We start from the raw sequence: 12,835 nt of genomic DNA on the forward strand, positions 1-12,835 counted from the left end.
CTGGGGACGGCCTCTGCCAGCTCCCCTCGCCTCCAGCCCGCACGCGGCACCCAGGGCTGGCTGTGACACGGGGTGACATCGCCTGTCCCCAGGCTGGAGACTCTCCTTTGGGTGCATGTTCCCAAGGTATGGCTGGAGCATGTTCCTGCAGGGAGCACCGTGGCGCTGCCCATGGCCAGCAGCGCCCTGTGAGGTCCCTGGGGACAGGGACACCCTGGGGACAGGGGCATCCTGCTCTTCTGCCAGCCGGTCACCAAATGCTGGAGCAGAGCAGCGCGTGGTTGGAGGATTGTGGGGGTTGGGGGAGTTCCTGTGGGTCAGAGATGGCCCCGTGGTGGGTCCCATGCATGTGGGGACACATCTGTCCCTCTGCATGTGGCACCCAGTGGTGGCAGGGCAGTGTCACGGCCAGCAACAGTGGCTGGAATCTCCTTGTCCTGCCCAGGCTATGGCGTGGTGGCATCAGGGGACTCCAGGTGGGAGTTTCAGTCCCTGTGGTTGGGCTGGGGACAGGCGCAGAATGCGGTGTCCCCAGGCACGTGGGCTCATTGCACGCCCCAGGATTTGCACCACGTCACTGGTGTCACCGTCCTGGACAAGGCACAAGCAGTGCAGGATCCAGACAGGCAGGGGACAAGGCTGGGACCCCGGCAGGAGTGGCAGTGGCCACTGCCAGTGGCTGCTCCACTTCTGCTGAGACTTTTCCTGGGCATGTGCATGGGTTTGGCTCGTGGCTGTTTCTTGCTCAAGAAAACCCCAGTGGGGAAGAAAAAACCCTAAAACAACCCCTGAGATCCATCCCCTGCCACCTGCAGCCTCCAGCAGCGCTTCTGGACAGACTCTAGGAATCAGCTCGTGCTCGGCTGTGCTTGGGCGGGATTTGGGTGTCAATCCCAGCCCTGTGGCTGATGTGACAGCCCTGGTGTGGCTGAGCTGGGATGGAGGACCAGAGGTGCAGGTGGCCTCTGCACCACAGCTCAGCACAGAGAGGGATTTGGGCCACAGGGCTGGGAGTGCAGGCAGCCTTTGGCTCAGCACAGAGCAGGATTCGGGATGCAGGGCCGTCACAGCTCAGCACGGAGCAGGGTTTGAGACACGAGGCTGGGGACACAGAGCAGCTTGGCACGGACATCATGGCATTTTGGTTGTTCTTGGCCTTGGGGGACCTCATTCAGTCCCTAAAACATCAGGAATTTATCAGGCAGCCGAGCATCCACGCCCTGAACCCTCCCTGTGGCTGCAGTGGGACGCAGGGACCCGAGTCCCTGGTGGGTCTGGTGGCTTTACCATGGCACACGTGCCCGTGGTGAGGAGTGTCCCGTGCAGGGCCGAGAGCTGCCCCCTCTGCTCTCTCATCATAGCGTGTTTTATTTTGCTTGCAGATCGAGACGCTGGCCCTCCGACGTTTCTGCCTCGCGGCCGTTTTCATGGTTGCTTGAAATGGTCGATGGTCTGTCTTTGTAAGTAAAATGAAACACCCGCTCTCATGAGAGACCCGAGCGCAGCCGCAGCCCCTGGGGCAGCTCCCCGTCGCCAGCCCCTCGCCCGGGGGAACCCCAGCCCCATCCCGGCCCAGGGACACGTGTGGTGTCCAACTTAGGAAGGCACCTGTCGCGGGAATAAAAGCAGTTGTGGCCGCCGGGTTATTTTGGGCGCCTCTTCAGCGGGCGGCGGGCGCTGCCCGGCCCGAGAGCCAGCGGGAGCCCCCCGAGCAGGCAGGGCTGGCAGGGCAGCCCGGCACCCCAGGTCAGTGCCAGCCCAGCGGGGACAGGCGCCGGTGTGTCAGGACCGCGGGGTGACGCGCCGGCAGGACACGGGACGTGCGTGTTGTCACTTGTGTGGGCAGGGACACGGGTGATGCGTGTTGTCACCCGTGCCATCGAGACACGGGTGATGCGTGTTGTTGCCCGTGTGGCAGGGACATGGGTGACGCGTGTCATCACCTGTGCCATCAGGACGTGGGTGATGTGTTGTCACCTGTGCCATCGGGACATGAGTGATGTGTGTTGTCACTGGGTGATGTGTATTGTCACCTGTGCCATCGGGACATGGGTGATGTGTGTTGTCACTGGGTGATGCGTATTGTCACCTGTGCCATTGGGACATGTGTGATGTGTGTTGTCACCTGTGTGGCAGGGACCATGGGTGATTCATATTGTTACCCATGTGGCAGGGACATGGGTGACGTGTGTTGACACCTGTGCTGTTGGGACATGGGTGATGCGTGTTGTCACTCGTGCCATTGGGACATGGGTGATGTGTGTTGTCACCTGTTTGGCAGGGACATGGGTGATGTGTGTTGTCACCCGTGCCATCGGGACATGGGTGATGTGTGTTGTCACTGGGTGATGTGTATTGTCACCCGTGCCATTGGGACATGTGTGATGTGTGTTGTCACCTGTGTGGCAGGGACCATGGGTGATTCATATTGTCACCCGTGTGGCAGGGACATGGGTGACGCATGTTGACACCTGTGCTGTTGGGACATGGGTGATGCATGTTGTCACCTGCAGTGGTGGGACATGGGAGATGCATTTTGTCACCCATGCTGTCAGGACATGGGTGATGTGTGTTGACACCTGTGCTGTTGGGACATGGGTGATGCATGTTGTCACTGGATTATGTGTATTGTCACCCGTGCCATTGGGACATGAGTGATGTGTGTTGTCACCCATGCCATCAGGACATGGGTGATGCATGTTGTCACCTGAAGTGGTGGGACATGGGTGATGCATTTTGTCACCCATGCTGTCAGGACATGGGTGATGTGTGTTGACACCTGTGCTGTTGGGACATGGGTGATGCATGTTGTCACCTGCACTGGGGGAACATGAGTGATGCATGTTGCCATCTGCACTGGTGGGACATGGGTGATGTGTGTTGTCACCTGTGCTGGCTGGGAAAAGGTCCCTGTGCTCATGTGGAGCTGGTGCAGGAGAGAGGGGTCTGCCACTCTGATGGTTGGTACCCCAAATTATCCCCCTGGATCTCCATCCCAAATTATCCCCCTGGATCTCCCGGTGGGTGGTGTTCAGGCAGCTCCTGTCCTCCCTGACTGGGCAGCGGGGACAGAGCAGACAATGTGCTGCAACCCAGGCTGGACTCCCTGGGCAATGGCTCATGGATTCTCTGTGGGAATTCAGGGGTTCACCAGCATCCTAAAGCCTTCCAGGGGCCGCCAGCCCCACATTCCCCAGCAGGACACTCCAGTCCAACCATCCCAGCCTCATCCCCACGGTGCCAGGGCGCAGCCACCCGCTCTGACCTCCCGTTCCCTGTCTCCCCAGTGATGAACGGGAGCAGCCACTCGCCGACCGCCATCAACGGGGCTCCGTCCACCCCCAACGGGTTCAGCAACGGGCCGGCCACCTCCTCCAGCGCCTCCCTGTCCACCCACCAGCTCCCCCCGGCCTGTGGTGCCCGCCAGCTCTCCAAGCTCAAGCGCTTCCTCACCACCCTGCAGCAGTTTGGGAACGACATCTCCCCCGAGATCGGGGAGCGGGTGCGCACCCTCGTCCTGGGGCTCGTGGTACGTCCCTGGGGCCAGCCACGGGGTGCCCTGCATCCGAGGATCCTGTGTTTGCTTTTGGGGATGGAGATGCTGCCAAAAGGGGACGAGGGGCCTGGATTGATCTAAATCCTGAAGAAAAGGGGGGTCGTTTTCCCAGCGTCTCCTGGGATCTTCACAGCCATTGCAGGGTCGGTCCTGGCTGCTGGCATCGCCAGTGAAGCCTTGAGTGTGGTTTTCCCTTGAGTGTGGTTTTCCTGTGAGCCTGGCAGAGGAGCAGGAATGAGGGAGGAACATCCCCCAGGGGTGTGGGGTGCTGAGCCCAGGCTGTCCCCACAGAACTCCACCCTCACCATCGAGGAGTTCCACGCCAAGCTCCAAGAGGCCACCAACTTCCCGCTGCGACCCTTCGTCATCCCCTTCCTCAAGGTGAGTCTCCAGCCCTGGCAGGGTGGGATTCATGGCACCATTTCAGCACAGGGGATTTGGGGGTGGCTTTGGGGCTGGCAGCTGCCTGTGGGTCTGCCCGTGTCCCCCCAGGCACACGTGTGCCCCCACACGTGTGGAATCACGCAGGGCTGGGGCTGGTTGCAATAAAGTGAGGGGTCGGCCCAGCTGGTTGCCATTTGCAATTCATTAAAAATTCCCTCTTTTTTTTTTTTTTTTTTTTTTTTTAATTTGCCTTTTAATTTCACACTGACTCTGCAGTGTCACCCTGCTCTGGAGGGATTTGCCCGGCCCTGGCACGCCTGGCAGCACCAGCACTGCCAGCAGATGTCTGAGCCTGGTGTCCCCTGTCCTTTGTTAGCAAAGGAACAATTAAAAACTGCAAAAATAGCCCCTTTTCCACCTCAGCATCCCAGCGCTCCCAGAGCAGGGCTCCATGAGTGGAGGTCCGTGCTCACCACAGCAATCTGCTGGGATGGGACAGCAGAGCCCCTTCCCTGCTGTCCAGTTTGCCAGGTTTTTGGGATCCTCGGGAGCAGGGAAAGGTGAGCTCCCAGGCCCCGGCAGACACTGGTGGCCCTGTGGCTCCAGGCAGGCTGGGATCCATCCCCGCTGTCCCAGTGCCAAGAGCGCAGCGGCCGCCCTGGCACCCCGCTCCCAGCTGTTCCCACCACCCGCTCCAGATGTTTCTCATTATCCTAACTGCAACCAGCCGGGCTCGGCGTGTTTCCCAGACTGGGGACTCGCTGTTTTTGTGGGATTGCTCCCCCCCCGGCCAGGGAAGGGAAGGGGAGGGAGGGTCCAGCCCTGCTCACCGCAACTGCAGCTCCGCTCGGGCGCTAACGTGTCCCACAGCTGGGATTTGGCCGTGGCTCAGCTGCCTAAGGCAAAATCCAGGGCTGGCAGCCAGAGCGCCGGGCAAAAGGGGGTTCTGCTGCCTAATTCCTGCTGCTCCTGTGGCTGTAGCGCCGTGGGGGGACACGGTGGGTGGGTGGGAGGGGGGTTCACAGCTGACCCTTCCAGCTGTGGGTGCCACACACGGGCTGGGGGTCCCACAGGTGCGGTCCCCAGGGAGCAGCGGTGGGGACAGGGTGGCCGAGGTGGCTGACCTGGCCCAGGGGTGATGCTCTGCAGCCCCTGCCAGGATGCAGAAGAGCTCTGTTGAAGCTGTGTCTGAACCCTGTGTGGTGTCACACGTGTCCCCCAAAAGCCCACCTGGCCCCTGGGGAAAGGGGGCAGGACCCCAAATGGAAGGCACCCCCTCACACCCCCTGCCCGTGGCGAGCCGGGGGCACGGTCAGGCTGCTCCGGGGGGGCTGCGGGGCCGTGGACTGCACTGTCACCCCCCTGCAGGCCAACCTGCCGCTGCTGCAGCGGGAGCTGCTGCACTGCGCCCGCATGGCCAAGCAGACCCCGGCCCAGTACCTGGCCCAGCACGAGCAGCTGCTGCTGGACGCCAACGCCTCCTCTCCCATCGACTCCTCCGAGCTGCTCCTGGAGGTGGGCGAGAGCGGCAAGAGGAGGACGCCAGACAGGTGCCAGCCGGGGAGGGGCGTGCGGGGTTTTTTTCAGGAACACATCCCTGAAAAGGGGAGGTTGTTCCAGGGGGTGCCCGGTGAGGACCAACCTCCTCTCCTCCGAGCAGGACCAAAGAGAACGGTTTGGACCGAGACCCCCTGCACCCCGAGCACCTCAGCAAGCGGCCGTGCACCATGAGCCCAGCGCAGCGCTACAGCCCCAGCAACGGGCTGAGCCATGCCCCGAACGGGCTGGGGCACCCCCCGGCCGGGCCCGCCCTGCCCCAGCACTACCGCCTGGAGGACATGGCCATGGCACACCACTACCGGGACACCTACCGCCACCCCGACCCCCGCGAGCGCCAGCGGCCCGCCGGTGAGCGCTGCTGTCCGCAGACACGGGGGGGACGGGGCTGGGACCCCCTGAAAGGAGACGGCTCCTGGGGCTGGGACCCCCTGAAAGGAGAGGGCTCCTGGGGCTGGGACCCTCTGAAAGGAGAGGGCTCCTGGGGCTGGGACCCTCTGAAAGGAGAGGGCTCCTGGGGCTGGGACCCTCTGAAAGGAGACGGCTCCTGGGGCTGGGACCCTCTGAAAGGAGACGGCTCCTGGGGCTGGGACCCCCTGAAAGGAGAGGGCTCCTGGGGCTGGGACCCTCTGAAAGGAGAGGGCTCCTGCAGGGGGGCTGACCCCCTGAGCCCGCTCCGCTCTCGCCTTGCAGCCGTGCACGGGACGCGGCAGGAGGAGGTCATCGACCACCGGCTCACGGACCGGGAGTGGGCGGAGGAGTGGAAACACCTCAACAACGTACGTGGTGTCCTTGTCCCGACCCCGTGTGTGTGTGTGTGTCGCTCCACTCTGCCTCTCCATCCTCACCGTGTCCCTCCCGGGGACTTTTCTCCCGAGCCTCCTCTGCTACCACAGGCAGCACGGCGCCCTGCAGCTGGCACAGCCTGGCACAGCCTGGCACAGCCTGGCGCGGCCCGACTGCCCCTGCCCAGCGCAGGGCACCGCAGCCCCCCCGGCTGCCTGCAGCAGAACCCCTTCCCCATCCCTGCTGTTGTCCCCGCAGCTGCTGAACTGCATCATGGACATGGTGGAGAAGACGCGGCGGTCGCTGACGGTGCTGCGGCGGTGCCAGGAGGCCGATCGCGAGGAGCTCAACCACTGGATCCGGCGCTACAGCGACGCCGAGGACATGAAGAAAGGCAGCCCGCCCTCCGCACGGCCGCACAACTCGTCCTCGGCCGCCGCCGAGGCTCCGCAGTTAGGTAGTGACCCCCGGGGCCGCGGGCTGCGGGCGGGGGCTGCCCCGCTCACCTCTCCGGGCTGCCCGCGCCCTTCTCCCGGGGGTCTGGCGCTGCCGCCGGCTGCGCTCCGAGGGGACGGCGTCTCCTGAGGGTGTCCCCTCTCTCCTTGGCAGACGCTCACCGGGATTTCGCTCCGCGGCCGCTCTCCGGGTACATGCCCGAGGAGATCTGGAGGAAGGCTGGTGAGTGCGGGGTGGGCAGCAGCCCCCGGCAGCGCCTCTGCCCCGGCTCTCCTCCCCGGGATACCCGCGGCGCAGGAGGAGTTTGGGGTGGTTTTGCGGGAAGGGGGGATGCCGGGGCACTGGCACAGCCCGGCCACGCTCGGCTGCTGCCTTCCAGAAGAAGCCGTGAACGAGGTGAAGCGGCAGGCCATGTCCGAGCTGCAGAAGGCCGTGTCGGACGCCGAGCGGAAAGCCCACGAGCTGATCACCACGGAGCGAGCCAAGATGGAGCGGGCCCTGGCCGAGGCCAAGCGCCAGGCGTCCGAGGATGCTCTCACCGTCATCAATCAGCAGGAGGACTCGAGCGAGGTGGGGACCCCGGGGGACGGGGTGGTGGCAGTGCTGGTGTGCGGGAACGGGAGCTGCGGCAGCACCGTGGGGTGGGAGGAGAGGGGAATTCCTGCACCCAGGTGGGGATGCAGGGTGTGGGCAATGATGGGGTGCATAGTCCCGGAGGTGGATGCAGTGTAGGATGATGCGCATGGTCTGGGATGTCGTGCATGGTGCAGGGTCGGGTTGTGTGGTCTGGGATTAGGGGGACCTGGTTCAGGGTAGAGGAGCACGGTGCAGAACAGGTGTGCCTGGCCCAATATGGAAATACACAGTCTGGCATGGATGTACCCATTCTGGGATGGATGTGCACAGACTGGGACAGACGTGCACATTCTGGGATGATGTACATGGTCCAGGACAGGGGTGCACAGCCTGGGATGGATGTGCACCGTCTGGGATTGGATGTGCATGGTCTGGGATGGATGTGCATGGTCCAGGACAGGGGTGCACAGCCTGGGATGGATGTGTGTGGTCTGGGATTGGATGTGCATGGTCTGGGATGGATGTGCGTGGTCCAGGACAGGGGTGCACAGCCTGGGATGGATGTGCATGGTCTGGGATGGATGTGCACGATGTGGGATTGGATGTGCACGATGTGGGATTGGATGTGCACGGTCTGGGATGGATTTACATGGTCTGGGATGAATGTGCACGATGTGGGATGAATGTACACGGTGTAGGATGGATGTACACGGTCTGGGATGATGTACATGGTCCAGGAGAGGGGTGCACAATCTGGGATGGATGTGCACGATGTGGGATGGATGTGCACGATGTGGGATTGGATGTGCACGGTGTGGGATGGATGTACACGGTGTAGGATGGATGTACATGGTCTGGGATGATGTACATGGTCCAGGACAGGGGTGCACAGTCTGGGATGGATGTGCACAATGTGAGATTGGATGTGCATGGTGTGGGATGGATGTACATGGTCTGGGATGAACGTGCACGATATGGGATGGATGTACACGGTCTGGGATTGGATGTGCATGGTGTGGGATGGATGTACACGGTCTGGGATGATGTACATGGTCCAGGAGAGGGGTGCACAGTCTGGGATGGATGTGCACGGTCTGGGATGAATGTGCACAATGTGAGATTGGATGTGCATGGTGTGGGATGGATGTACCCGGTCTGGGATGGATGTACACGGTGTGGGATGGGTGTGCAGAGTCTGGGACGATGGAGTGCCCGATCCTGGCTGCACAGCCCAGCTCAGGGCTGCACACACTCCAGAGCTAAGGCCACATCCCCCATTCCCACAGAGCTGCTGGAACTGCGGGCGCAAGGCGAGCGAGACGTGCAGCGGCTGCAACACGGCGCGTTACTGCGGCTCCTTCTGCCAGCACAAGGATTGGGAGAAGCACCACCACGTCTGCGGGCAGACTCTGCAGGGGCTGCCGGGCCCCGCTGCCCCCGGGCCGGGCCAGCCCGACGCGGTGCCCGCCGTGGCCAGCAGCCCCAGCGAGGCGGGCTCGGTGGCCGCGTCCCGCGCTGGCACTCCGGCCACGCCGGCGCCGCTGGACAGCGCGTCCCGCTGAGCCACCCCGGGGCTCGGACTGTCACCCCGTGCAATTTCCTCAGCTACCTGACTCGTGTGACCTCCGAAACGACCTCTCTAGCTCTCACAACTAATCCTCACGGATCCTCAAACTGGGCTTTAAGTGGAGTTAAGGCAAATACCGGTCTCTGTTCTTTCTTCAGTCTTTGTTTTGGCTTTTTTATTATTTTTTTTTTCGGTTGGTTTTCTATCGGTTGGGGGATTGTGGTTTGGGATTTTTGGGGGTTTTTTGGCTGGTTGGTTTTTTTGGTTTTTTTTTTCCTTTTTTGCTCTTTGGATGAGGGATTTGGCTCCAGCCTCACCACGCAGTGCTGTGGGGAGAGACCAGCCTGATCCCATCCCCCATCAGCGCTGCCGAGGGGCTCACTTGGAGGAGGAAAGAACCTTCTTTTCTTCATCTCTCTCTTCCTATTATTTTTTTTTCTTTTTACCTTTTTTTTTTCTTTTGTAAAAAAAATAAAGAAAATAAAAAAGAAAACGTCGGACTCTTTGGCTTTAAGTAAGAAATTTTAAAAAAGGAAAAAAAAAAAAAAAGAAAAAAAAAAAGAAAGAAAAATCCAAAAACCAGACGCTGCGTGATGGACGCTCACCTGTAACTACCTTGCTAGCTAGCCAAGAACAGACCAGACTCACCTCTGCTCCAAAGGAAATCCAAAACCAAGGAAGATCCAAACGTCTCTCCACTGCCAAAGTTCGTTTCGTTCTGTTGTCGCTTCCTTCCCCTCCCCACAAGGATGGATGGACACGCCCCTGGGGCTTTAAAGAATTTCTATTAAAATAAAGCAGAAAAAAAAAAAAAAAAAAAGAAAAGAAAAAAGGTGTTTTTTTACTAAAACCCCCAACCCCCAAGGTGTGGGAGGGGGAGATGGGGCTGAGAACCGCAGCCGGAGTTGGCACATCTCTACCTCTGCCCACCACCGCCCTGGAAAAGGAGAACAAAAAGGAGATTAAAAAAATAATAATAATTAAAAAAAAAAAGAATAATAATAATAAGAAAGAATTAAAAAGAAAAAGGGAAGTTCAAAGACGGATCTTGGGTTTCTCCCTCCCCGAAGCCGTCGGGGGACCCTCCCCCCCATCCCTTCACTGCCAGGCTGCTCCCACACCCCGCGCTGGATTTGTTCCACAAGGAGTTTTAAGAGGAAAAGGAAAAGGAAAGGAAAAGGAACGCTGCCTCCTTCCTGGCCGAGGACGATGTGGATTATTTGGGATTCTGGCCTCGCCGGAGCGGCACGGAGGACGGAAGTGCAATACGGAAAAGTCCGAGCTCCGAGCGGAGGCAGCAGTGCTGTGCGCTAATGTGAATGTAAATAGTGTCTGCAGAGGTCCAAAAATGAATAATAATCATGATGATGATAGTGATGCTAATAAGAGACGTTTGCCAAATAAAGGATGAGGAGGAAGCGTGGAGCCGTGGCGCTGACCGGAGCGAGGCCCGGCGTCGGGAGGAGCTGAAGTTTTTTTTCCGCATTTGCAAAACCCATCCTGTGTGTTTTCTGTAGGGGAGGAAGAGGAGGGAAGGGCTTGGGTTTGTGCTGTCGGTCACAGGGCTGGGCTGGGCCACAGCAGAGCTTGGGACACGCCAAGGGTGATGTCACTGTGCCACCGGCACCCAGCCCTGCTGCGGGTTCTGCGCACCCCAAGGCCTTGCTGCGTCCCCTTGGGAGGGTTCTGTGCACCCCAAAATCTTGTTGCATCACCTTGGATGAGTTCTGTGCACCCTGAGAGCCTCCCTGGGGGCTTTCTGAGCACGCCGAGATCTCTCTGGATCCTCTCAGAGTTCTTCTGAGGTCCTGGTGCATCCCCCCAGGAGGTTTGTCTGCATCCTCCTGGGAAGGTTCTGGGCACCCCATGGTCTTGGTGGATCCCTCCCAAGGGGTTCTGGTGCATCCCAAGGTCTTGGCCCAACCCTGGGCACGTTTCTGTGCCCCCCAAGACCTCGGTGCAGCCCCTGGGTGGTTTCTGTGGCCCCCCCAAACCCTGGGAGCTTTGCCAGGCGCCCCTCCCGTGACTGTTCACTTTATTTATGGTGTGACATATGTAATATTGTCTATTTTTCTTACGTTTCCTGAGAAGAGGTAATATATAAGAGTATTGCAGATGCCGCTGCTCGCCCGGGGGTGCGGCCCGTCCCGTGTCCCCGCCTGTCCCCGCCTGTCCCCGCGTGTCCCCGGCCCCGCTCCTGCCGGGGCTCTGCCTCTCTACCTCCACCTCGCCGGGAAACCGCGGGCGAGAGCACTTCCACAGGGACCGCTCTCCCTTCCACTCCACTCCCTGCTGGTTTGCTTCTTTGGAATTATTATGATTTTTTTATTTTTTTTTTAATAAGAATAAAGCTACCCTCCAGAACCTTGCATTGAAACCAAAAGCCGAGGGAGGGAAAGGAGGGGACGGGCGACACAGCCTCAGCGAGCGGCCAAACCAGAACGACAGCTTTAAATGTGAGATTTCCCAAAAAAAAAAACAAAACCATTTGTTGTGCTGCGGGGAGGACGGAGCGGCCGCGGGGCTGCAGTGATGCTCTGGTGGTGCTGTGCGGGTTTCCCTGGGGGTTTGCTCCAAAATGCTGTTTGTTGGGGTGTGTGGTGGGCCAAGGGATGTGTGCCACGTGCTGTCTCTTTTGGGTGGCTTGGTGGCACCTTGGAGATGGCAGTGGATGAGCAGCGCGGTGCTGGCACAGCCTGGCCGGGCCAGGGGCTGTGGGGACACTGTGGGGTGCCCCATCAGCTCCCCGTGGCTGCTCACAGCTCCCGGGTTTCCTGCTCCCGTCACGGCTGGGGCAGCTGGACGGTGTTGGGGACACGGGGACAGCGTGTCCCAGGTCCCCGTGCCCACGGGGAGGCAGAGCCCAGGGCGCCGGGTGCTGCCTGTGGCACCAAGCTGGGGAGGTGGCAGGAGGGACGTGGCTCTTCTGGTGCCAGCCACGGCACCGGGGTCCCCTCTCCAGCCCCTTCCTCATGTTCCCAACCCCAAATCCCAGCTGAAACCAAAGTGTCACATCCCGGCGAGGCCGGAGCGGGGCTCCCACACCTGCCTGGCTTTTGCTCCGTCACTGCCAGAGCCCCCCGAACTCCCCCTGCAGCATCTCCTCCTCCTCCTCCTCCTCCTCCCCTCCTCCTCGGGGTGCCTCTCCGCATCCCAGTGGGTCTGAGGCTGGGGACAAGATGCCACTGTGTTCCCAGGTCCCCGGCACTGTGATGGGGTGTCCCCCCTGCGGTGGCAGCTCTGGGGGGCTCCTCCGATGTCCCCGACCGCCACGGCCCCGGGGGGGAGGTCGTGCCGATGTCCCCGCTCCCTGCTGGCTGCGGCAGCATCGCTTCCCCGAGCCCGTGCGGGGCTGAGCCCTGCCCTTGGAGCCCTGCCAGCCCCGGGATGGGGACAGCGGGACCCCGAGGGGCTGGAAACCAGAGACCCCGCTAGGGCCAGGCGCGGGGCCAGCCCCGAGAGATGATGTGGTAGGACTTTCCTTCGGCATGCTGTCCCCTCCCTTGCTGTTCCCCGCTTTCTCTTTAAGTGTACTGTATGTTTGACCTGTGAAAGATGTAAACTTTATGATTCAGGTTATGTCTGTTCTTAACTCTGTATCTGTGTAATAAAGACAATTTAATATCAACCAGAGGCTCCGTAGCCTGGGCTTGGCTTGTGCTGGGTGCCCTCGTCCCCCGCTGCTGGCACTGCTTTGCACTCTGTGCCCCCGGTCCTGCCTCGGGGGGTTCATTACAGCGCTGGGGAGGGCTGTCCGTGCCAGGGGAGCTCAGGTGTGTCCCCAGGCCACTCACAGGGATATGTGCCCAGGCCACTCAAAGCGATGTGTCCCACCTGTTGCTGCCGCACCTTCGGGGTGCCCCCCTGCTCTCCCCACGCTGCCAGCCGGCTGCAGCCCCCAGCACCGCCACCAGCAGCAGGCTCGGTGCACCGGGAGGCCCGGGGCATCACTC

General features: G+C 60.8%; 1 protein-coding gene across 5 annotated transcripts in view; it reads left to right on the plus strand.

Moving 5' to 3' along the window:
• The window catches only part of CBFA2T3 (CBFA2/RUNX1 partner transcriptional co-repressor 3), a 30,231-nt gene extending 17,721 nt beyond the window's left edge, over nt 1-12,510 (plus strand). For 3 of the 5 annotated variants that reach the window (XM_066327437.1, XM_066327441.1, XM_066327439.1), the window contains exons 3-12: nt 1,383-1,460; nt 3,288-3,529; nt 3,848-3,937; nt 5,309-5,490; nt 5,601-5,848; nt 6,191-6,276; nt 6,542-6,740; nt 6,893-6,961; nt 7,119-7,309; nt 8,602-12,510. In XM_066327437.1, coding sequence (XP_066183534.1) covers nt 1,383-1,460; nt 3,288-3,529; nt 3,848-3,937; nt 5,309-5,490; nt 5,601-5,848; nt 6,191-6,276; nt 6,542-6,740; nt 6,893-6,961; nt 7,119-7,309; nt 8,602-8,877 — 1,661 coding nt within the window. In that variant the 3' untranslated portion in view covers nt 8,878-12,510. The remainder of the gene's footprint in view (nt 1-1,382; nt 1,461-3,287; nt 3,530-3,847; nt 3,938-5,308; nt 5,491-5,600; nt 5,849-6,190; nt 6,277-6,541; nt 6,741-6,892; nt 6,962-7,118; nt 7,310-8,601) is intronic. The other 2 variants (XM_066327438.1, XM_066327440.1) reach the window with 2 other exon arrangements.
• The last annotated feature ends 325 nt before the right edge of the window (nt 12,511-12,835 follow it).

This window comes from Sylvia atricapilla, chromosome 12, assembly GCF_009819655.1.
Source record: "Sylvia atricapilla isolate bSylAtr1 chromosome 12, bSylAtr1.pri, whole genome shotgun sequence".
Lineage (NCBI taxonomy): Eukaryota > Metazoa > Chordata > Aves > Passeriformes > Sylviidae > Sylvia > Sylvia atricapilla.